Genomic DNA, 25,451 nt, shown 5'->3' with positions numbered 1-25,451 from the left:
CTAACTCATCTGGAAAACAAGGTTTATCTCCTGTAACTTTAAACACTAGAAGAGATTCCTTAATTTGAAACACTAAGTTTGTTTTTAGAACACTGATAAATTTATCATTAAAAATCTGGCATGTCCTTACATGAAAGTATTTTTATAAATATGAGCTTTAAAACATTTCAGAGTACAGATTATTCCAAAGCATCCCCATGATTCATACTTACCACAACTTCTCCTTTGTGAGCTTTCACCGTTGCTCCAAACCACTGATTTGATTTAAATTCTATAGGTTCCTTGGTTCCATTAACCCTGATTTTTCTGTTGTCTGAGAAAAAGGACATGGAATTGTTAATAATTTGTAAAATGTGGCAGCCCGATATAATATGTAAAAATGAACGTGTCCATTAAAAATACTTGGAAAACAATTTTCATACATGGAGGGGGAGGTTCCAACCAAGTCTTTTCATTTAGAAAAATACCAAACGAAATTGTGTATTTGAACATAATATTTCACAACTTACCTTGCAAGAAGCATTTTTTTTTTACAACTTATTGTAAACTTGATGTGTACTCTGCTAATCTTGAATCTACATGTTTGTCATTGATTTATAAAAGATCGAAGACCAAATATTTATAACTGCCCTAAAGGAATTCCAATATTTTGTTTTCTTTTTTTAAAGATTTTATTTATTTCAAGAGAAGAGAGAGTTGAGCATGAGCAGGCGGAAAGGTAGAGGGAGAAGCAGACCCCCTGCTGACCTGGGAGCCTGATAGGGGTAGGGGGGGCAGGGGGCTTGATTCCAGGACCCTGGAACCATGATCTGAAGTGAAGGCAGATGGTTAACCGACTGAGCCACTCAGGTGCCGCCAAATCTTCCCCAATGGGAAGCACATAGGAATCTCCCCAATCAGAGAAACACAAGTTTCTTGGCTGAGTTAGGAATGATTGTGAAGGACTCCCAAGGTCTTGGTTTTTAACATGTGTCCATGCAGCCACAGAAAATAACACCTCAACGCAGTTTTATATACACTTTGCAGATGTCAGAATGAGGGGGGCCATTTGGGTAGAAACTCAACCCAATTATAGCACACTTCAGGTCTTAATAAAAAGCAGATATCTTTTCTTTCACTCTTGATTTCCAGTCAGTGTATTTCCCACGTGGTTCTAACCACATGGTTCTAACTGGAGCTTCGTCAGTATTAGTTAATGAATTTCAAAAGACATTTGTACTGAGGCATTTTATTTACATTTTATTTGTATGTGTTTCCTTTGGTATGCATTTCATTTTTCTTTCTTGACTCTGTAATAAATGCATTACAAGATGAACTTTTAACTCCTATTAAGTGAGGCCAAAATATACACGTAATTAACATTAAATTGAGTTTACATGATTACAGACTTTCAAAAATTATGTATACTTAATCTTAATCTGAAATTTACATTTTACATGTTAGTAGAAAATCATGAATTTCCTTCTTAAAAACCTTATGCTTTTGTTGTTTCTGAGCTTTAAAAAAAAAAAGTTCTGTAAATCCTTTCTCAAAATGCACACAACTAGCAGAGAACTAGAGCATCTTACAGATTACAGCATAAACTTGAAAATATAAACATTCCTATTTATATGTAGGCACTTTGGAAGATTGTAGAACTCAGACACAAAGAATCTTGTCACTATTTACAGGGTGATTAGGGACAATTCTTTTAATCCTTAGAGTTTTTATTTCTTCTGCAAAATGAGGCTGAGAATACCTTCCCCCTTTCCTCTCTCAACGGTGATCAAAGTCATAATGATGACATGAGATAAATGAAATTGAAAATGCTTTTTTTTTTATAAGCTGAGAAGCTGTATACTACAGAAATCCTGTAGCCATACAACTTGAAGTCCAAACCCTTTACAAATACCTTACTTAGAAACCTGGAAACTCAACCTAAGTCCAAGACTTGGAAAGGACCTCACACACATGCATAGAATATGTTATTATTAGTGATTTTTGGTACTCAGCAGTGAAATTAGTAACACCTCTCAAGATTGTCTATGTGGTGTTGATTAATTACAGAGAGAAAATACAGCACAGTGGCTTTAAATCTCCAATCTGCTAAAAAGCCATGAAAAGACCAGCACCTCCAAAATTTCAAACATCCTTAAAGGAGATCCTAAAAGGACTTAAAAGCAGGTTGCTGGGAGGAAGGAAATGGATTCCGGGAAAAATCAGACGCCAGTTTCAAATTGACTTGGTTTTGCTAGAAAAAAACTATGTAACTTTGCCTTTGGGACTCCTGAGGCACCTTCTCTGCTGTTCTGAGGCTGAACTGTGTAACTGGATTAAAAGCATCAACTGTGGGTTATTTTCCAGCAACAAATTTCTTCTGCACCAAGAATACAAATGAATGGGCTTCATTATTACACAAATTCCACAGGCAATCCAAGGATTGCAGGAGAGGATTCCACTGTCCTCGATCTTCATTTACTGAGATGAGCTTCAATCTAGATGGGTCATCCATTTCTTGATCATTGAGGTAGACCAGCCACCTTCTCAAAATTCTGCTTTATTATTTTGATATGTCCTGTGACTTGAAATCTAATATCATAATTCTGTAAAATTTCAAATGAGTGAAATATACTTGGGGTTGACTATGGAAGTGAACTTTCCAGTGTCCCACCTTCCTTTTCTGTACAAGATTTTTTCACGCCAAATACCTCAACACAAGGCTCCGTTCTATCTGTTGCACACCAGTGCTTAAGAAACCCATGCATGGACAATGTCTTGATTTTATTTGGTTTGATTTGTTCTTTACTGAAAATAACCCCTGGGGATTACTCAGCAAGGCTTCTGCCCTCCTGAGCCCTCCTCTGTGTGGCAGAGGGCTGAAAGCCTGGAACGTACATTTCCTAGACACCCCTTACGAGTAAGACTCTGGTTGAATGAAAGGCTCATGAGCTGTCTGGAAAGAGAAGACGGAGAAGCTATTATGCTCTGGTGGCATCTGTGGGCACACATATGGGCGGCAGTAGTGACAGATGTGATGTTCTTTGTGCAGCTCTCAAGTATCCCTTGATAATCATCCCTTTAGGGTGCATCAGACAGCAGAGATTGACTCCTGAACTTCTATATTTCTTCACTGGCAGGCAGTGACCTTCCCAACCTTCATACCCCCAGGCTTTCCAAGGTCAGCCTCTCAGTCTCTGTATGCAATTATTTCCTAGTTGTAATACTCAGAGTGGTCTCTGTTCTCCTGACCAAACTCCCACTGATGCACTGATGACATGGGGCAAAACAATTAGGATAGACACATGGGTATCTATAGCAGAAGGAAGGCACTGGTTACCCTAAGTGCATTGTCAAGCCCAGAAAACTCTTGGAAGGGCCAGTGGTTCTGGGAGACAGTGGAGACCAAACGTCACCTAAACAATTCTTTCCTTGGCACATCACCAACTATGGAGAAAACAAAGCCACAGGCGAGGTTAAAGTCTTATAGTGACGGCATGTGATTTAAATCTCTCTAAGCAGCAAAAAACTACTAACAAAATTAGTAAAGAAAGGAAAATCCAGCTGAAACTTTTGTCAAGGGAAGGATCAATATAATGTATATGTAAAAAAGCTCCCAAATCAATAAAAGAGTAGCATTGTACAGGAGAAAGCTCTAAGGACTTGGCATAGCAGAGTGAAGAAGAAATTTAAAAGCCTGTAAATTCATGGAGAGGTCCCTAGCCTCAAGTTAAAATAATAATGGCTTAACACTTTTGTCACCTACCAATTTGACAAAAAAATATTAATGGTCACTCTGCAAGACAATAAATCAACATAGGATTTTGGAAGGGCCACTTGGCAATATATATATCAAAGTTTTAAATGTACATTTTTTAAAAAGATTTATTTCTTTTAGAGAGTAAGAGAGAGCATGAGTGGGAGGGGCAGAGGGAGAGGGAAAGAGAATCCCAAGCAGATTCAATGCAAAATGCAGAGCCCCACACGTGGCTTAATCTCAGGACCCTGAGATCAGGACCTGAGCCAAAGTCAAGCATCAGATGCTTAACTGACTGAGCCACCCAGGTGTCCCTAAATGTACCTTTTTTGGGGGTGGTGGTAAATAATTCAACATTCAAGATTTTGTTCAATGGAAATAATTACACAAAAGCTGAAAGATGCCATATGGACATATCTGTCATCCTGGTTGTGATAGCAAAATTGGAATTTAAATATTTATTCAGAAGGGATTCAAACAGAAATTTCTGTTATCTGTAAAGTAGACCACTATCCAACTGTTAATATATGCGTGACAGACTCATGTGCACTGATACAGAATAATATCTACAAAATGTATTTTTCTTTCTTAGCTCTTTCAAGGCTTTAAGAAAGTAGAGAAAGGTCCAAGGGCTTAATATAACACACCCTTGTAGGCAGAGTTGACCACTAAGCTTCCTCATATTTACAAATACGACAGTATCCTTTGGCAACTATCCCCGGCTCCATCCCCCCCTTTTCTTCTCCAGAGGTATCCACTGTCACGCATTTGTATGTTTTTGCCAATCAAGGTGACCATGAACTGGTACCTCCTTTGTTCTGTCCTTACTGGCATTTCCTTGATTGGCGGCACAGTGACCATGTTTTTCTATTGCCACACAGCCTTTTCTGCTGCGAATTTCCAGTTCACAACCCTTGTTCATTCTCTCTCTTGAAGATTTGATTTTATTGATTTGTTAAGAATTCAACATATATTCTGGGTATTGATTGTTTTCCCCACATATATGTTACAAATATACCTAGTATACTATCTTTTTTCTTGGGCGGCTGTAATCCCACCTCTGCAGTGATTAAGTCCTGACACGATTAAGGCCCCTGCCTGCTTCCAGCATCGACTCCTCCAACTGCCCAGGCTCAGGAGGTGCAGACCCATCAATTTTGCTGTCCCTTAAAAAAAATTTTTTTTCCTGTCCCTTGAACAGTATCAGCTTTTGCTGTCTTCTCATTGCATTTACTGTTCCCGCTGCCATGGTTTTCCACACAACTGAGCACTACCTGAGATGATCTTATTTGTTGGTTTGCACGCTTCCTGTCTGTCTCCTTCAGAATATATGTGAATCCCATGAGCAGAGACGTTAATTCTGTTTCACCTCTGTATTTCCCACTTTTAGGATGGTGCCTAGCATGGAGTACGCCCTCCATAAGTGTTTGTTGAATGAATATCCAAGTCCCTATCTATTTATTCAGAAATTTGCTTAGGATATTCGTTAATAGGATCTATCTCACTTTCGTTTAAAATAAGATCTGGGGGCCACCTGGTTGGCTCAGTGGGTAGAACGTGCAACTCTTGATCTCAGGGTTTGAGCTCGAGCCCCATATTGGGTGTAAAGATTACTTAATAAAACCTTTAAAATTAATAAAATATGATCTGGAGGGAAAAAAACCCTAAAGATAAAAATCTAAAGATTCGTAGGCCACACTGGAAATTGATAGGTGGCAACAATTGAATTGGTTTGGCTTGTCCTACATTTCTGGGCTTTGAAGCTACCTCTCTTAAATCGGAAGCTTCAGTCTCTGGGCAATCTAGGTACAAATCCCAGTGGCTGGCAATCCTACTAATGTTTGGTTTCCTTTTCATGGGAATATTCATTTCAGAGCAGGAGTGAGGGAGCATAGAATATGGTGCACATATGGGCTTCTAGCAGATTTTTCTAATCGTTTAGCTTAGTAAAATGGGAGGAATTACAAGAAGTGAAGATGGATCACCATGGGGGAGAGAAGGGAAGAGCTGAAACTGACACAGGTGCAGCAGAACATTCTGGTAGATGGGGGGCAGATTTTTGAAAACTATTTATAGATGAGTCCTTGACCTCCTGCTGGAACACAGTAAGCTTCCTTATACCTTCAGTCATCACTTTAAGTGCACAGCCTTCGGGATTTTCTTAAAGCTGTTGCAGGAGCTGTCCAGACATTTTTAATCAGGAAAAGGGTAAAAAGAAATCTTTAAACGTTTGTTTGTAATCTTTCCCATAATCAAGTGTATGCTGTAAAAGTTTCATTTAAATTGAAACTACATACCTGAGAACAGGGATTACTCCTTTGTAAAATTCAAAATAATACAGCCGGGGCAGGAGAACTCCTTGCCGAAAAGAAACACATCCAAGAAAAGAATCTGGGTTGGTTTTTAGGCCCAGGAAAATTAAACTTCCAAATGTGTGACTCCCGACACCCTAAAAACTGCTATTAAAGAAGGGCTCTGTAGCCTTTGTACTCTTGAGCATCTTATTGTGAATTTTCAAGTATTTGTGGAAGTATCACAAATTCATTTTTGCATGCAATGTTCAAAAAATGGAATTGTAATCATAAATTATAATGTTATACTTCCCCCCTTGCAGTTTTATTGAGATATAATTGCCAAGCAGCACTGTATAGGTTTAAGGTGTACAGCATCATGGTTTGACTTATATATATCATGAAATTATTACAATAGTAACTTTAGTAAACATCCATTATTCTCACATATAGATAAAAAAAAAAAGAATTTTTTTTTCCTTGATGGTGAGAAATCTTAGGATCTACTCTCTTAACACCTTTCATATATAACACACAGCAGTGTTAACCATAGTCCTCCTGCTATACATTCCATCTGCAGGACTTGTTTATCCTATAACTGGAAGTTTGTCCCTTTTGATCACCTTCCTCTAATTCCCCTCACCTCTGGTAACCACAGATCTGATCTCTTTTTCTGAGTTTTTATTCCTGTTGTTGCTATTGTTTTCTCTTTTCACATATAAGTGAGATTTTACAGCATTTCTTTCTGTCTTATTTCACTTAACATAATGCCCTCATGTTTTGTCCATGTTGTCACAGGTGGCAGGGCTTTCTCCTTTTTAATGGTTGAATAATATTTTGATGTATCTATATACCACATTTTTCTTTGTTGTTGTTGTTAACTGTTTTTACATTTTTTAATTTAAACTCAATTTGCCAACATATAGTATAACACCCAGTGCTCATCCTATCAAGTGCCCTCCTCAGTCCCTGTCATCCAGTCACCCCAGCCCCCTACCTACCTCCCTTTCTGCAACCCTTTGTTTGTTTCCCAGAGTTAGGAGTCTCTCATGGTTTGTCTCCCTCTCTAATTTTTCCCACTCAGTTCCCCTTCTTTTATATACCACATCTGTATCCATTCATCTGTTGATGGACAGAAATGTATTATTCTGATTAAATGAATATTCTATACATTTATTTATAGATTTATTTGTATACATCATATATTTTTACATTGTGCAACTATGTGTGTAGAATGTATTCACACCCACACAGACACATAAAAAATAGTATCCCTGCCTTTATTTAGTAGATCAAATCTAAATGCCCTGCCCTCCAGAACATAGGCCTGGAACCCCACACTTGACCTTCCTTCCATTCAGGCAACTCCCTCTCTGTTCCCTATTTAGTCTTATTCCTAGACTTTATACATGATGTTTCTTTTATTTTTTAAAAATTTTTTTAAAGATTGATTGATTAAAAAAAAAAGATTGATTGATTGATTGATTGATTTATGATAGACATAGAGAAAGAGAGAGGCAGAGACACAGGAGGAGGGAGAAGCAGGCTCCATGCCAGGAGCCCAACGTGGGACTCGATCCCGGGACTCCAGGATCGCGCCCTGGGCCAAAGGCAGGCGCTAAACCACTGAGCCACCCAGGGATCCCCTACATGATGTTTCTTTTGCAAAATTCCATTCTTCCTTGTTTGCCAACTACTCCAAATCGCTTCCTTAAAACCCTGCCTTGCAGAGTAGAATGGTGGTTACTGGAGGGTGCGGGGAGGGAGGAAAAGAATGAAGGTGTTTAACAGTACAGACTTGTAACGAGTAGTAAATAAGCCATAGAGATCTAAGGCACAGTGTAATGAATCTAGTTAATACTACTGTATTTTAACGATGTAATATGATAAATATTGCTTCAGTGGCAATATTACAATATATAAACGTATAAAAGTAACATGCTTTTGTTTAATTGAAGTTCGATTTGCCAACATATAGTATAACATCCAGTGCCCATCCTGTCAAGTGAGTGCGCCCCTCAGTGCCTGTCACCCAATCACCCCATCCCCCCTGCCCACCTCTCCTTCCACTACCCCATGTTTGTTTTCCAGAGTTAAGAGTCTCTCATGTTTTGTCACCCTCTCTAATTTTTCCCACTCATTTTCCCTCCTTTCCCCTATAATCCCTTTCACTATTTCTTATATTCCCCAATGAGTGAAACCAAATGATTGTCCTTCTCTGACTGAAAAGTAACATGCTTTAAGTTGATAAATATTAACATGTTAAATTGATCAAATATAAATAATTAAGCATACAAACAAATAAATGAACTAACTGAATGAATACAAATGGATGCTACATATTATATCTAAATAGTGAAATGACATAACCAAACTATTTAATAAAATATATGTGTCATCAAAAAAAACCTGTTTTAAAATGTATAGCCAAAAATTCTTCAAATTGAAATTCTTTCAGATTTTTGCTTTTAATAATTCAAACAATATAAAGAAACTTCTATAAATTATATAAGGCACAAAGTGGAAGATCATTGAATCCTAATCTCTGGACATAGTAGTGGTTAAATTTGGTAAGCCCATCCAAGCATTCAGAGTGTAAGAGGATTCTAGCTCATTCCTCTTGTTTAAGATATTTTTTTTCTTTTCTGGAAATCATGAAAGTTCTATTTTAAATTATTATTTTCATACCGCTATTTAAATATTTGTTCCCATAAATAATACTATATAGTTTTCCCGATCTAGACGAGACTATAAATTTTCTGCTATCATTATTTCCACGTCTGTAGTGTCTTGCCAAGAATAAAGATCATATTCCCAACTTGATTTTTAACAATCAATAGTGCCTAGCCAGTGTTCTTCAGACATTTATTTGTTCAGCAATAATACAAATGGGTTTTCTACATCATCGGATATTATTTGAAATGTTTGTCACATACCAGTTAACTCAGGTCATATGTAAGGTTCATTCCAGAAATACATATGGACTTTTGTTGGTTCGATGCAAGTGATTTTATGGGTGGATATTCTGCTAGTTTGTATGATGGAGCTGGGGGAGCAAATGTTAAATAAGTGAAAGACTCATCTCTCTGAAGGGAAATGGTAAGCCATCTCTGGCAGATCAGATTAAAAACAAAATAAAACAAAAACAAAACTCCCCTAGTACTATGTGAAAGTCTGAAAGGCAGAACTGGGTATAGTTGAACTCTATGGAGACATCACCTTTGACCTCATCTGCGCCAACACGCTCCACTCATCTGTGCTGGCTAGAACAGTTTTCTCTTTCATCTCACCCAAGCCTGGGACAGACACACAGCCCACACAGGCACATCCACATGCACACATATGCCCACACGCGCACACACATCACTCTTCAGCTCTGAGCATTAGTGATGCCCTCTCTGAACAGCTGTCCCTGATACACACAAGTCCCCCTCCAGGCAGGGATAGGAGCTTTCTTCAGCACACCTAAAACCTTCACGCTCTGCTATTACAGACTCCCGCTGCCAGACCCTGATGCTCTCATCCCTTGAGCTTGAATGTCACAAGGTCAGAGAGCACGTCTGTTTTGTTTGCTATATATACCTAGTAAAACAGTAGCCCGTGAACCAAGCCAGGTGCTTGGCCTGCATCCTAGGCAATCAGCAATGCTGCACTCTCAAACTCCATTCCCTAGGCAGTTCCTGATCCTTCCAAAGGCCTCTCAAGTGCATCTGTTTCTTTCCATACCTGTTGCCACTTCTGTAGCTGTGACCACCATTTCTTTAGCCTCAGTTTCTGCAACAGCCTCCTGACTGGTTTCCCTTCCTGCAGGTTTGCCACTTACAAATTCATTCTCTGTCCTAAAGCAGAATTCTCTTGCCAGCACCATCTCTTCATTCCCAAACAGTGATTTCCTTCGAGCTCCTTGCATTCCTCAGGCTTCCTCTCAGCCCTAGATTTTCTCACACCTGAAATAATTACCTGGTCTCCAAAGTCTGGGCCAGAGACACAGCTGGGGAACCGACAAGTCTCCCTACGGCTTCTATGTCACCTTCAGATTGGCAGGAGCACAGCATGCTTCTGTTTAGTGCCCAACAATTTATTTGCTTCAAGAAGTAATGAAAACCTCTCAGCATGGGAATCTCAGGAAGCAGATTAAATGACATAAATCTCTTCAATATGACCTCAAAGCAATGCTTTTAAATACAGGATATGATTGGGTTTCAGGATGAAGGCTGTATAAACTTGCCTCCCAATAGCGCTTGAAAATGTATTTACACTAACTCCTGTCATATGCTTGCATTTCCTTGGGATCTCATCTCTGTTGCCAGAAGATGTAGTAAAAAGGATCCCAACCATTCGTTTAACAAAACGGTTCATTTTGTGGTTAAAATGAAGGAATCACCATTCCCAATGTCACATAAAATAGGCATCTCAGAATGCAAACTTTCTGTATCTGCAGCGTATCCTCACAGAAGATTAATACTCCGGATGGAATTGCTCTCTGGGAAATCTCAAATCCTATCCCAAATGAGTAGCACCACACCGTAAGGTGGGCAAAGGCAAAAGTTTATTCCTTCCACAAATAAATTCAGAATTAAACATTTGCACAGTCCCTGCACACTGTCTGCTGATCAATCCCGTGGCATCCCTACTCATTTCATTCCACCTTGGGGACTACTCTTCACACTTCTTCAATCTCCTAACCTTCTCAAGCTCAGCTGATAACCTTGCTTCTTATTTCAAAGAGAAAATGCAAGACATGAGCAAGGTCATTTTCTTCCTCCTGTCTCCAGACCTGCCAACCTCTCTCAGTGGTGCCCTCACTGTGCCGTGTCCTGTCACTGAGGAAGAGCTGCCCTTGTGTCCCTCCATCTGTGTCCCACACCCCCTTTTCCAGCTTCTTGGGACTTTGTTTCAGCAGGTTCCCTTCTCTTTTGGTCACTGTTGCTTCCCTTTCAGCGGGATGACTCCCAATAGACTGTAAACATGCTGTAGTATCTTCTCAATGACTACATTTCTCTGATCCCATATACAGTAAAAGTCCTTGGTCCTTGTGGTCCCCATTGGTCCTCTCCTATTCTCTCTTGACAACTCCACCACAACCACTTTTATTTTTATCAGCAATAACTTCCCGTTGCCAAAGCAAATGTTCTCCATTTCTGTCCTAACTTCACTCCACCTCACAAGGCTTGCCTCACTGGCTTCATAACTTCTTCTAACTGAATGGTCCTCCTTCTCATCTTCCTCAATTCTCCAATATTTCTCCAACTGCCAGGGTGCCCCAGGACTTAATCTCAACCTTGATCTCCCCCTTCTTACTCCCTTCCCTCTTCTCTTGGCTGTGCTTTGCTACCCGCCCCCCTCCATACTCACTCTCCCAGGTGTGGTCCTAAATATCACCCAAATACTCACAACTTCTAAACCTCAGTCTCCAAGCCTCCTGCCTGAGCTCCAACTTTACTGATCCACTTTCCCATGTGACCTCACCTAGATGTTGAATAAGCAGCTCAAATTTCACCCATTTGGATTCAACTCCAGTTGAACCCCAGATCCAATCATTTTTCAACCCTAACTGCTATCACCCAACCCAAACCATACTTCTCTGTCAGTGGACAAGGGGAGAGAATCTTCCATCTGGTCTCCTTCCTTGCCTACGGTCTGCTAAACTGATCCCTGGAAAAACGTAACTCAAATTATCTTACCTGTCTACTCAAAACCACCAGCGGCTGCCCATCACTCCTTGAATAAAATCCAAAACTCTGCCCCTGGCCTCTAAGGTACTTGCCAATATACTTGGTTCTCTGGTCTCATTTTCCGTAACTCTTTCCCTGACTTATTTCAATCCAGCCCAGTGGCTTCCATCTCCCAAGGACGTCCTCATCTCCAGATTTTAACAATGACTTCGCTGCAAGCCTGGAACACTACCCAATCCTCAATACTGTTTCATTCCCTCCCTCACGTAATTTAGGTTCTTGCTCAGATATACTCCCTCCTCAGTAAAACTCAAATCACCTAGAGTAAGCAAAATAAGAGCCCCCCAAAATGTTTACATCTTCACCACCCCCAAACCTGTGACTATTTTAGGTTGCATGGCAAAGGGGAATGAGGGTTGTTAAGCAGTTGACAAAGAGATTATCCTGGATTATTCAAGTGGGACCACAGTCATAACAAGGATACTTCAGAGTGGAAGATGGAGGCAGGAAAGGAGGGCCAGAGACATGGCAGTGGGAGAATGACACCTGACATTGCTGGTTTTGAAAATGGAAGAGGGCCATGAACCAAGAAATGTGAGCAAATCTCTGGAAAGTGGAAAAATCAAGGAAACAACTCTGCCAACACCTATTTTCTACATTGGCCTCCAGAACCGTAAGTTAATCAGTTTGTGTTGTTTAAAGTCAGTAAATATGTGGTAATTTGTTACAGCAGCTCCAGAAAAATAATACCCACCCAATATAAAATAAAAACTGGGTACACACAGACACCACTCATTGTCCCTTTGGTCTTACCTTCCTTTTTCCCCCAGTTTGTCATTGGCTATGCTCTGTAAATGCCCCAAGGGGAGTTGGGCTCCATTCATGGCCACACTTCTATTGTTCAGAATAATATCTTCTTGTAGAAAGTTGCGAAAACTCCTCTTGTCACTGAAATTTGATTTTATTGTTTGTAACATGAAGCTTTACTTTCAACTCCATTGTTGTCTTAAGGTAATATTTTCATAACTAAGGTAAGTTAAAATTTACTGAAAGGTGCTTTGAGTGGGAAAAGACATTATGATTTAATAGCGTGTCCACCAAGGAGCCTGATTGAAAGGATGAAGGGCATTCAATCTTCTCAGACAATATTTGTGGTAGAGAATGGAGTCCAGATGGATCAGGTTAAGGACTGATTTTCTGGTATAAAGTTTTACTCATATCTTTGTATCTGCTGACAGAAACACCTGCATTTCCTTGCCATGTGTCCACTCTCTACCATAAGTGTGAGGGTTGGGATTGTAGTCCCAAAGAACCATGCCATTTCAGTGTCCCCCAAAAATATGTCCTACAAGAGACATCCATTAGGGATAGAAGAAACACCAGTTTTAATCACATTTTTCAAAGACAGCAGCCTCTATTGCATTTCCTATCTGGTATTCTTTTAAAGGTTGTAGATACAGTTTTGTTAGGTGTGGATTTAAAAAAGTGTGAAATAAGTTGGCATGGCCTGCTTTCACCTACCAAATGTGAGGAGAAGCGGTAAATGTCAATTCTAGGCAGATGCTTTAACAGACAATGTGTAATTTTCCACCTGCCCTTACAGTTGGGGTGATCTTGAAAGCACATGTCAATAAGGAACCTCCATTAGCCTGGATCCTTCGGTGGCTTGAGTAAACAGAGCCAGCCTCCTTACCAACTCATATTAAACACACAACGTGAGCAAGCGATATACCTGGGTTGTTTGAAACAAGAGATCTGAACTCATTTGTTACTACAGTAATACCTGAGTATGTTTTGACCTAAGAAATGTGAAGATAAATAGTGACAGCCAATAAATGCTCTATCCTGTGAATCCTGTGGGTTTCCTTAGTTCATGAATTCTAAGGTGCCATTCCTAGGAGTACTCACGTCGTAAGTCTATAGAGGCTTGCTCTGTAAGCAGGGTTTATAAGATGGTTAACTTTATGTGTCAACTTGAATGGCTCAAGATATTTGACTAAACATTACTTCCAGATATGTCTGTGTGAGGGTGTTTCCAGATGAAACTAGCATTTGAATTGGTAGGATCTGCACAGTGGTTTGCTCCAAGAGCAGCCCCTTATTGTGAAACACTCTAGAAACTTCATATCAGACCATCTAGTCTATGAGGATTGATTCAGGGACAATCGAAAATGAAAACAGGCAATACTTCTGCATCTTCTTATTTTTACATATATAACTGTTACTGAAAACATCCTTGCTCTTCAATATTTAGAAACAAAAGTATCCATACAAAAATAGTGCATTTTAAAACTCTACTCAATCTTCACAATACTTCAGTGAACTCGGTAACCTCATTTAGAAGTTTTTGCATGTTTATTTTTACCACTATTTTCCCTGATCATAAATAAATACCTGTCCATGGTTTTGAAAATGAGGTTAAAAAATATATTTAGGGGATGCCTGGGTGGCTCAGCGGTTTAGCACCTGCTTTCGGCCCAGGGCGTGATCCTGGAGTCCCAGGATTGAGTGCATCGGGCTCCCTGCATGGAGCCTGCTTCTCCCTCTGCCTATGTCTCTGCCTCTCTGTGTGTGTCTCTCATTAATAAATAAATAAAATCTTTAAAATATATATGTATATATTTAGGAAAAGAAGAAAAACCCAATTTTAATCCTATTTCGCAAAGATAGCTTCTCATCACCTATCCCTTCTTGCACTCTTCGACAGGTCTAGATACAATTTTGAATTTTATGTTTTTCACTTAACATTAAAATAAAACCGTTTCCCATCGTGATTAGGCCATAATATACTTGACTATTCATATTTAGGATATTTGAAAACATTACTCTTCAGTGTTTATGCCTCCTTTCTTCTAAAAAAAAGGATTGGCAGCAACTTCAGAATTAACGTCTAAAAACATTTTTCCCATTGGGAATGGGAGGAAGAAAGAAGCCAGAAGTACCAGAAAATCATTACTGGGAGAGAAGATGCTCCGGATGGTTGAGGAAGAGTCACCAGGACATGGACCCAGGGAGACCAGGGATGTGTGTGTGTGTGTGTATGTGTGTGTGTGTGTGTGTAGGTAATACATACTTGAGAGATACCCAGTGCTCTAACATATTGTGCTAAAGACATAAGTTGGGCAGCCCGGGTGGCTCAGCAGTTTAGCGCTGCCTTCAGCCCAGGGCCTGACCCTGGAGACCCGGGATCGAGTCCCACGTCGGGCTCCCTGCATGGAGCCTGCTTCTCCCTCTTTCTGTGTCTCTGCCTCTCTCTCTCTCTCTCTCTCTCTCTGTTTCTCATGAATAAATAAATAAAACCTTTAAAAAAAAATAAAGACGTAAGTTGTGTAGGCAGTGTGGCAAGCTGGAGACATCTGAGCAAATCATAGGGATTAACAACCAAGACACATGTGAGATGGAGCCATAACCTGACTGGGGGAGTTGGCTTCACCCCCTACACCTGGGGGGATGCCGCGCATAAGGTACACTGTGCACGGTCCATAAACCTATTCCTGTAGCAATGGTGTGTGTCTCTCTAATCTCTACACATCCTGGAAACCAAGGCAGATGCATGCAGAGGCTTTTGCAATATCCTATAATCTGTGTCTGTACTCAGATAGCAGAGGTAGAGAAAAGAATTGAACTAATGTTAAGGTATGCATGCCCTGAGGGTGGTTACGCTGATTGAGATAACTACGGTAAGCGGGATCCCTGGGTGGCGCAGTGGTTTGGCGCTTGCCTTTGGCCCAGGGCGCGATCCTGGAGACCCGGGATCAAATCCCACATCAGGCTCCCGGTGCATGGAGCCTGCTTCTCCCTCTGCCTATGTCTCTGCCTCTCTCTCTCTCTCTCTCTCTCTGTGACTATCATAAATAAATAAAAATTAAAAAAAAAACAAAAGAGATAACTACGGTAAGCATTTGAAGCAAGGTCTCCTTAGTGTAATGACTACCAATGAGGGGTCCCGTGCCTGGATTTCCTGTAGGGATAATATTACACAAGTATGATGCTTCATTGCCAAGATTTACTCTTACTCAACATGTTTTCATTCACAGTTCTCTTACCAACATTCTCTGAACATACAATCCTTTAAAGAATGATAAAGAAGGTCCTACATGATGATCTGACCAATTGCTCCCTCTTACTTAGAGGCAGTAGCCTAAGCTCTTCAAGGGTAAGATGTGTCTCCTTATGCTGCCAGTTATTATTACATCAGACCTTCCCATAGTCCGGAAGCTTAAAGACCACATGCTCATAGCAATGGCCACAAAACCAAATTGAATCCCCACACCGAATATATAACTCTCTAGCATTCTTCATAAAGATTTTCTCTCTCATTTTCTCTTTCATTTACAATCATTAAGATTCACTCTTGGTGATACCGAGTTCTATGAGTTTTAACAGACACACACAGCCATGTATCCACCACCAACATCAACACGTAGAAAGTTCCTTTGTGTGCCTACTCCTCAAACTCCCTTGTTCTGCCTCTTTGGCCCCACACCTACTTCCCACCTCCAACACCTGGCATTTTTACAAAGATTTATTTGTAACCTATGCCTTGTTTCTACTAAAAACAATTAAAAGGGTAAATGGTCATTTTAACCAATGTTTATGGATCTAGGAAATTTGGCACACCTTTTGAGGCCACATATAAAATATCAGAGCTCCAGCAACTGATCTTTCTGTAGGACTGAGTTTTAGTTCCATTTCTTTCAAACTGGTGTGGGAGCTACCTGGCTAAAGTCCAATGGAATAACACCGTATTAAAGCATTATGTATTAGGTAGATTATTTTAAGTATAAATCACCTCCTGGAGAATCGTGATTTGCTTATATACCTTAAATAACCATAATAGAATTAAAATTATTCTAAATCAATTTTAGGATTTCATTACATAAGTGCACCCTGCTTGATGCATTAAATATGTTTGTAAGGATATACTGAAAGTGAATTTTGAAAATTACTTTTCTAGGTGTTTTTAATAGGATCAATAATTAGTCTATCTGTCTTCCTCAAAAATCTGTGTTTGTGGGTCTGGATAGTGTCAGAGCACATGTGATTTGAGCTTTTTTTTGATAATATTGGCAACACTCTTCCTCAACACAGTGCACAGATACAGGGCTCTATATACACAACGGGTAAAGTTTGAATGCACACATCTCAACCGGTCCCCTTATAGGTCCTAGGGCTTTTTTCTGCTTTCAGGATACTTTTAAGATAATTTCCTACATTTCTTCCAGAATACTGCAGCAGCTACTGCTATGGGCTATTCCCGCCAAGAGCCTGGAAGCCAGTTCCATGGCACAGACTTCTAGTTTCTTGAAAGAATTTTGCAGATTAGGCAACAGGCGCCTAATGCTCATACTGCTCAACTAGCCGTAGAGCAGATCTGTTTCCCATTTCTAGTTAGAGTTTCAAGGACTTCCTTTTTCTAATTGCTTCCTCGGTTGCTATGTGCTGTAGGGACCACTGCCTCCTCCCTTCTCGTATCAGACCTCAGTTGCATTTTGTCTCATGGAAGGCTGAGCCATTTGGGAGAAGCTTAGGGATGCTGGATGCATCTGGCTGGGTGGTGTGTCAGGCAGGTGTGGTTGCCACCATGAGTTGCTCCCAGAAACGTGAACCATCCAGCAAAACCACCCTCCATGGATTCCGTGAGATCAGCAATGAACATATATGTATGTGTACACACACACACACACACATTCTGATTAGCAGCACTTGTACTAATTATTGCACTATTAATTCTTAATAGAGCAATTCTAAATATTAATTCTTAATATTTGGGCTGCCTCCCCACCTTTTCCACTTCCAGCTCAACCCCTCAAAAGCCCAGATTTCTGCTGTCCATGAGTTTTGTCACATTTGTGTTATTTCCTCTGTCATTTATTTGATAGCTCTGACCTACATTTTTCTTCTCTTTGTTCCTGAACAAAACCTGATTTCTTTCTGAGGAAGTTGGAAAAAGCAAGACTTATGTGACCAATATGTTTCCCAACCCTCACATGAGAAAAGGGGCACACCCAATATTATCAAAAAAGCAACCCTTGTACCAGTCACAGCGCCAGATGCTTTAAGCTGCTTCTTATTGTGGGCTCACTTAACACAAAATAAAACAGACCCCCAACACAAAGGCTTCCGGTCCCCAAGCTAAAACACGATTCTAAGCAAAATCTTACCATTTCAGAGCTTTGAAATATCCTAAAGCAAAATGTCTCCCATTTTAAGGTTCCGTGTTGTTGTTGTTGTTGTTTTAAGCACAAAGATATTAAATGAAGGCCAGGCCAATTCTAGTACTTTTTCTCAGATGACTTCCAAATCTCAATGGCACCGCCCACCTCTTCCTGTTCATTCTTTATGTGGGTCCCTAATTGCCAGTGGTTCCCAGCTGTCTTGCCTCACCATTACTTTTAGGGTTATGACGATTTTCATTCTTAATTGAGCACATGCCATTATCTTTCTCCTCAAAATGTTTCATTTGCATATTTAAAATAATCAGATATTTGCACACTATGCCTTTGCCACTATTGTTGCAATTTGCCTTTCATCAGTCCAAAGAGCAGGCTCTATTCATTCTGTTTCATCTCTCCCCCTTTTAGCAGGAGCGCTGTAATCTAGCAGTTTTATTCACCCCACACATGGGTTTGGAAAATGTAGGGGGAAAAAAAAAGATGAAATGAACCTTGGAGTAGATTTAGAAAGGAGAGGCATGAATTTGGCAGATGTGATGTTTTAAATTGTTGGAGACACGGGGCACAGTTTGGACGGTTCCTGAGGCAAAAGTGAAAGAAATCAATTTGGTGAAGGGGGGGAATTTTATTCTAGTGAAGTAAGAGGGAAAGACAGAAGGGAGATGAGAGAAGTGCTTTTTTGCAACCACTTGATTTTGTACAGAGCAGGAAAATTATCTACTCTTTGCACTTTGCACCTCCCCCACTGCCATATGCTTCCCTAAGGTTTCCTTCCTCCGTACTTGAAAGGACCACAGATTTTAATAGTATTCATGCATTTGAAGTGCTAGGCTACCCCTGGCTTCCTGGTTTAGCATTTACGATGAGAAGTAATTTTTAAAATCCAGGTTATATGGGAAGGTAAAAATAAAATAGAGGATTATTTAGTGAAAAGAAAACCTAACTAAATGGAAGTTTAAGAAAGAAAAAAGGCAGGTGACCTTACATAAACTGAAGTTCAAGATCACAACCAGATTCAGAGACTAAAATATAGGCCAGCCTCCCTCAGTGCCTAGGTGAGAGTTTTTTTAGGTCACCCCCGTGAACACTAAGTTGTAGACACCCCAGGGGCCTGAGCAAGTTGAAACAATGTCATTAAAAGGTCCGATTTAGGGCAGCCCGGGGGGCTCAGCGGTTTAGTGCTGCCTTCGGCCTAGCACATGATCCTGGAGACCTGGGATCGAGTCTCACGTCGGGCTCCCTGCATGGAGCCTGCTTCTCCTTCTCCCTCTGCCTCTGTCTCTCATGAATAAATATATACAATCTATAAAAAAAAAAAAAAAAGGTCTGATTTACCTAGAAGGCCCCGAATTCAGATGTAATAGTAAAGCCACACAGAGAAAAGACAGAGAAAGAAGTCATTACTCTCTTCTCAATCTAATACTTACAGCCGAGACATCCCGCTCTATTACGGGAGCATCAGCTCGTGGGTGTTCAGCACTCAGAGCCACTACTTTGTCAAGCAGGGAAATTTCCTCCTCTTTGGGACAACTGTCCATTGCTGCCAGCAGGCAGAGATTAAGACAGGAGGCAGCTGACTGGGGACACTGAGGGGACCCGGCGTGCTGTGAGGGGCTGGGGCAAACCAGGGGCAGGCCCAACCCATCATTCCCATCAAGACAAAGGCTCCTTCTATAACCTCTGCTTTCTACAACCTTCCACCTGAACTGCTTTTCTCTTCTAGATCTTCTCTGGAAGATCAATGACACTGGATTTGCCAAGGTAACTGGGGGCTGAGGGGATGGAGGTGGGGAAGGCAGGGCCAGCAGCAGCTCAGCTTCACAGGATCCGCCCCTGAATTTGTGCGCTAGTGGGACCCATCGTCTCCCACCCTGGAAGGAAGGCAGGGTGAAGAGGCAGGCGGGCTCGGGGTGTGGCAGGCTGGCCTTTTCTCCCAGCCCGCATCTCCTGCTGACCCTCTTGTGGTCTTGCACGTAACTTTTTTTCCAGCACCTTTGATATCAGTTTCCTTATTCATAAAATGCGGTTTATGGATTATCAGTAAGGTGCATAAGTGACTGGTACATAGTAGGTGATCCGTGAGGGTCAAGCAGGTGGTTAACACTGACCGGACCCGAGTCAGCAACACCTGCATGTCTGTCTTTCATCTTTGGTTCCAAGGTCACACGGTGCCCAAAGAACGGGGACTTGCACTGCAAATAGCTGCACTGCCCCTCGCTGCCCCCCTCTCCCTCCCAGCTTCACAGCAAATGGTAGACACTGTCTGGGGCGCCCGCCTGGATAAAGACATTGGTGGAAATGATGTGTGTTGTGCGCCAGCACCCACTCAGTAGCCAGCATGGACCTGGGGTCCTCGGGTTCCTTTTGCCCCATGGTTCCCAGGCCGTTCCCAACAGCAGCCAAGGTTCCTGGGCCCACAGTACCCCCTGATGGCTAACACGGGGAACTTTCTTTTCTCAAAGATCCTTCTCAGTAGGACTCCTCCAAGCGTTCACAGCTCGCTGCTTTGCTCCTTCCATCAGGGACCATTCATTTCTCACCAACGTGTGGCTTCCTCTGCTTTGGTTCTTTTGTTATCCTCATTTTTTGTTTTTTGCTCAATTGTTTCAGAAACATCTACCTCCCTCCCTGTTTCTTCTCCTTATTTTGTTCCATTTCTGAATCCTCAAATCCCTACTGTTAACAGTAGCTAAGTATAGTAGTAAGATGAGGGCATCTGTCTATCAAAAAAAAAAATCCATTCACTTAGAAGTAAAATAAGATATAGTGTAGAGCCAGCAGCATTAATCTCTAGAGCTCTTTGAGACATCCAGATGCATTCCTCTGAACTTGCACAGAAGATGCCATTCACCCCTGACTCTTTCTCCAAGTAACACTGATCTTTTTTGACATCTTTATTATTTTCCTATCTATTTAATTGCTAAAACTGTGCTAGTTTGTCCCCTAAGGTTTCACTACAACTATAATTCAGCTACAATAAGGGTTAAGTGCATTCTTGTGGGCTCTTCTGGAAACCAAAGCACAATCTTTCAGCATTAGTTCTCCATGGGAAAGTGAATTCAAATCTGCAAGCAGTTGCTCTAGGAGGAACTTTTGGAAAATTTACCTATTATAATTTAACATCAGAAATTTTTGGTTGGGAGTGTTCAGTTTTTAAAAATTCATATTGAGGTCTGCATTCTCTGGTTTTCATCTGTTAAACCATGACATCTACTGGGATTAGTTTTTAGAAAGGTATTCAGATGTGACTTATCTGGGCAGACATCGGTTCTTCTTTTATCAAAGGAAAAATATACTAACCAGATCCTGATTTGGTATGTTATGGGAATGTTCTAGCAGGTTATAAAATTCACGTCCATGACTATAGATTGCTTCTTGGTAAAAATACATGAACATATTTTAAAATGTAAATACTTATTTCCCTTAACTTAAATTCAAATAGTACTATTGATTTATGTCTTTATTTACCAAGGCTTAAGTTTAAAGACTTTTAAAAACACAAATGGTTTTGATATGGATTATTAAAAATGCCACTAGTTTTATAAATCAGGATTATATAAAATCTATTCTCAAACTAGAGATAGGTCTGTAATCAGAAGCATTTAGAAGACCAATTGAACAACCAGTTAAAAGATTTCTTTTACAAAATAACATCAGATGGCTTAATTTTTCTAATTTCTAACATATTTTAAAGTAAAAGCTTACAAAAATTGGTACAGACTGAGTTACTTAATAAAATGGTAAATGAGCTACTATGACTATTTATAGATACATATGAAAAACATAATTTGAAAATGCTTTTATGAAGCATTTTCCTAATTTGGTCATAATTCAAGGTAAGCCTTGCAAAGGATTTTTTTTCTTCTTTGAAATAGTTTCCATATAGATAGAATCAAAATTATTTTCTCTTTTAAAACAGAAAATTGCAAATCGGTTATAGTAGCAGGTAATACCATCCATCCGACTCCATCAAAACGCTGTGAAAATGGATTTTCTACATACATTCTGAATGCACACTAATGTAACAATGATGAAGAATGATGTCATAAAAACAGTTGTGTGGCGCAAAAGGAATTTTAAATGATCATCAAAGAAGATTATTTGAGTTCACATTTTTCTGAAAAGAGATATCTGGTTTCTGATAATGTCTTCCTTTTGAATGCATAAAGTTTTAGAGGTACAAATGAAAACATTCAGCGTTAATGTTTTTGAAAGCATTACGTTCAAAATTATTTTCTCAGGACCCAAAGAGAAAACACCAGAGGAAACCTAACCAGCCTGAATTGGTTAAAATGTATTTTCCCTTTAATTAAATAAGAAACATCTGTCTAGGGATTTTGGAAATGAATGTAATCCATCTACACTCTGCCTGGACTAGTTTGCATCCAATGTCCAATATTTTGAAAGAAAATTCTTTCTTTCTGTAAAGAATTAAACAGCAACATGGAGCGATGTCTGAGTCCATAGCAGCTGAGTCTTGCCTCCGGAGTTTGGGCACAGGACACGTTAAGGATCTGTCTTTTCCCAGGTCTGTCCTTGGGAAGCAACCAAACTCTCTCCACCATCAAGGTTAGGGTGGAACATCTGTACTTCTTCAAAGCATCCCCTCACCCCGAAACTGCTCATCTTGGGTCAGCAAGGAAACAGAAGTTACCAGGACGCATCCCGGGTTCCCTCTCTGGGGCTCGCCCTACATCCCCCCCCCCCCTTTCACTCAGTCTTAAGCCCATTTCTCTAGGGACCCGGACGGCCCACAACACAGACCCATCCACCGCAAGGTGGGGAGGTAACTGCACGCCTGGCTCTGCTTCTTTGAAACCGGGAGCCACCGTGGAGGATGACAAAAGTCACTTACTGGTGTTGTCAAACGGTATCTGCTTGCACTGCGCGGACCCCTGGGCGGGCCAGGGGCAGTAATAGACGGCTCCCCCTTCCACGATGTCGGGCTGGCTGGTGTTGGCTCTGGGCGCCCCCACCAACACGCTGGCCCTGCGGAGGGCGTGGAGAAAAGTCACTCCTTGGGAACCACACAGGGTGCGCACGCGACGCCGTCAACCCGAGACTGGGGGGGGGTCGGGGGGGGTCGGGGCGCAGGAACGGATTTAGGATGGAGAGCGACTGTCAAACCTGACTTCCTACTGGAAACCTACCGGGCGTCTGAAAAACTGGTTTTGCAGAGGGGTGCAGATAGTCCTAACTCTTCTCCAGGTGGAGCTATGCACACAGCGAGAGGCGAGAAGGGGCGCTTGGGGGGAAGCAAAGGGCAGAGCCGGCTGCCTGGAGCCCGCCGCGCCCGCGCCCGCGCCCGCGCCCGCGCCCCGACGCTCGCCCCGACGCTCGCCCCGACGCTCGCCCCGACGCTCGCCCCGCAGGCTGAGCGCGAACAGCCGTGCTGCGGCGGCGCCGTACCGGGCTCGGGCCGCCGCTCCGCAGGATGCTCCAGACCCGGGGGCTCCCCAGGACCGGCGTTGCCCGTGCAAGCGGCCCGTCTCGGGCTCTGGGTCCGCAAGGCACATCTAGCCTGGAAGGGGGCCCCCCGGTGCGCCGCGGGATGGAAGCTCAGGGACGTCCTCCGATCGGGCTGCGGGGACGGGCGCGGGGACCCCCCACCCCCACCCCCACCCCCGGGCAGGCGCGCGGGGACCCCACCTGCGGCCGCACCCCCCGCGCCGGGCCACTTACGTGCGAGCGGCAGGTACGTGGAAGTCCACGGCGTAGCCGAAGTAGCTGCCCTCGGGGCCGCTGTACACCGTGAGCGTGTCCGCGTCCAGGTTGAACGCCCGCGAGCCCGGCGCCCGCAGCGCGCCCAGCGCCGCCGCCAAGCACCAGAGGGGCGCGAGCGGCGGCGCCCGGCAGCCCCGGGGACGGCGGCGGCGCCCGGCAGCCATGGCCCTGCGCGCCTGCGGGTGCGCGGCGGGAGCGGGAGCCCGAGACGCCGGGCCGGCTCGGCCGCGCTGACAGCCCCGCGCTCCGCCGCGCGCCCCCCGCCGTCCGCGCCCCGCCCGCCCCCCGCGCGCTCGGGGGCCGGCCGCCGCCGTGCCAGCCCTCCCCGGCCGCGGGACCGGCCCGGCGCGCTCCGGCGCCCCCTAGCGGCGGGCCCCCGCCCCCGCCCCCGCCCCCGCGCCAGCCGCCCCCGCCCCCGCGCCGCGGCCCCCGCCCCCGCGCCCCCGCCGCCCCCGCCTGCCGCGCCGCTGCTGTCGCGTCTCACCGACGCCCCGAGGGACGCTCCAGCCCACCGGGCCACTGCGTTGGGGAGCTGTCCGCGCCCCCCCGCGCGCGGGAGGAGAGGATGCTCCAGTTTCCCCCAAATGGAAGAATGGGAAGGCGCACCCGCCCCTTGCATCGTCACCTCTGCAGCCCGATGACCCTCGGGGCCCACGCGCGAGTCCCCCGGCGGAGAGCTTACACCCCCAATACCATCTCCCACCCACCCCTGATCGCCCTGCGGGGGTCACTGGTTTTGTGTACTGGGGTCGTGGGGCATGTGAATGCCTTGGTACTCAATCTTCCGTGGCCCTCCCTGTGTTCCCTGTGATGAAGGGCAGCAAAGTTAGAAAGGTTCGAAGCAATGACCCCCCCCCCCCCGCCCGCAGCGGGGATGCAAGGAGTAGGCGGGAATCCACGGGAGCCCAGCGCTCAGCTCCGCCTCGGGGGTATTACTGATCTCCTTCTGTTGTCCTCCGCTGGGGCAGGGACTGAAGAATGAGTAGGTGAAGAAGGAATGAGGAATGAGTAGGATGGAGAAGAATGGTGCGGAGCCACCCCCCCCCCCCCCCACACACACACAGAACAGCGATTTGCATGAAGTGTCAACCTGGGCGTGGGTGGCGGTGGGCTGGAGCTGAAGCAGCAAGGGAGTGTAGAGACAGGAAAGGTAAGCAGTTTCCAAAGTTTTTTAAGGCGGGGTGGTGGCAGATGCAGCCTTGGGCTGGCATTGGAATAGGAGGCTTGGAATGAGGCACTGCGAGTGGAAACGTTGAGGGGAAGTATCAGTGACACCAGGCTGGGAGGAAAGAGCTGTATAAAGGATATAATTTAAAAAAAAAAAAAAGGATGGAATAAAAGAGTGGGTTAGGGAGTGGCAGGAAATAGGGATGGATCTCCCCAGATAAAGGATCTTAGTAACAAGAATATTTATTGAGGCTTAGAGAGCCAGTTCTAGAGCAGAGGCCTGACAGGCCCACAGGGAGTCAAAACATTTACTGGCAAGGAGGTGGGGGGGGGGGGCAGGGAGCAGTTGTTAGAAGGAAAGGAAAACCAGATGCATTGGGTGATGAGGCCGTTGACCTGATTAAGGGGAAGTAGGAAGGGAAAGCCACCAGGTCAATGTCCCCAAAAAAGGTCAGAAGATCCTTGGCAGAAGGAGATCGAAGGAGAGTCCAGGGGTGAGTCTGAACGTATCCAGTTAGAAGAACAGAAACAGTAGCGATGGGCAAGGAGAGGATGGGAGGTGCATGGCAGTCACACACTGGACTCCTTATGTTTGAGTCTGGCAGCCCTAGAGGCCCCGGAAGCATAAATTCTCAGCCGGTGAGTCTGGCAGTGCAGATCTGGGAGCCCATCCACGGGGAAACCC

General features: G+C 43.3%; 1 protein-coding gene across 2 annotated transcripts in view; it reads right to left on the bottom strand.

Annotated features, from left to right (window-relative positions):
• The window catches only part of ITGA8 (integrin subunit alpha 8), a 168,266-nt gene extending 144,426 nt beyond the window's left edge, over positions 1 to 23,840 (bottom strand). The window contains exons 1-3 of one of the 2 annotated variants that reach the window (XM_072749444.1): positions 23,558 to 23,840; positions 22,731 to 22,864; positions 213 to 313 (exon numbers count right to left, since the gene is read on the bottom strand). In XM_072749444.1, the coding sequence (XP_072605545.1) occupies positions 213 to 313; positions 22,731 to 22,864; positions 23,558 to 23,763 (441 nt within the window). In that variant the 5' untranslated portion in view covers positions 23,764 to 23,840. The remainder of the gene's footprint in view (positions 1 to 212; positions 314 to 22,730; positions 22,865 to 23,557) is intronic. The other variant, XM_072749443.1, reaches the window with a different exon arrangement.
• Positions 23,841 to 25,451: the final 1,611 nt, after the last annotated feature.

Source organism: Vulpes vulpes, chromosome 2 (genome assembly GCF_048418805.1).
Source record: "Vulpes vulpes isolate BD-2025 chromosome 2, VulVul3, whole genome shotgun sequence".
In the NCBI taxonomy this organism is placed as follows: Eukaryota; Metazoa; Chordata; class Mammalia; order Carnivora; family Canidae; genus Vulpes; species Vulpes vulpes.
The sequence above is the reverse complement of the archived record's forward strand: the minus strand, read 5'-3'. Positions and strand labels throughout refer to the sequence as shown.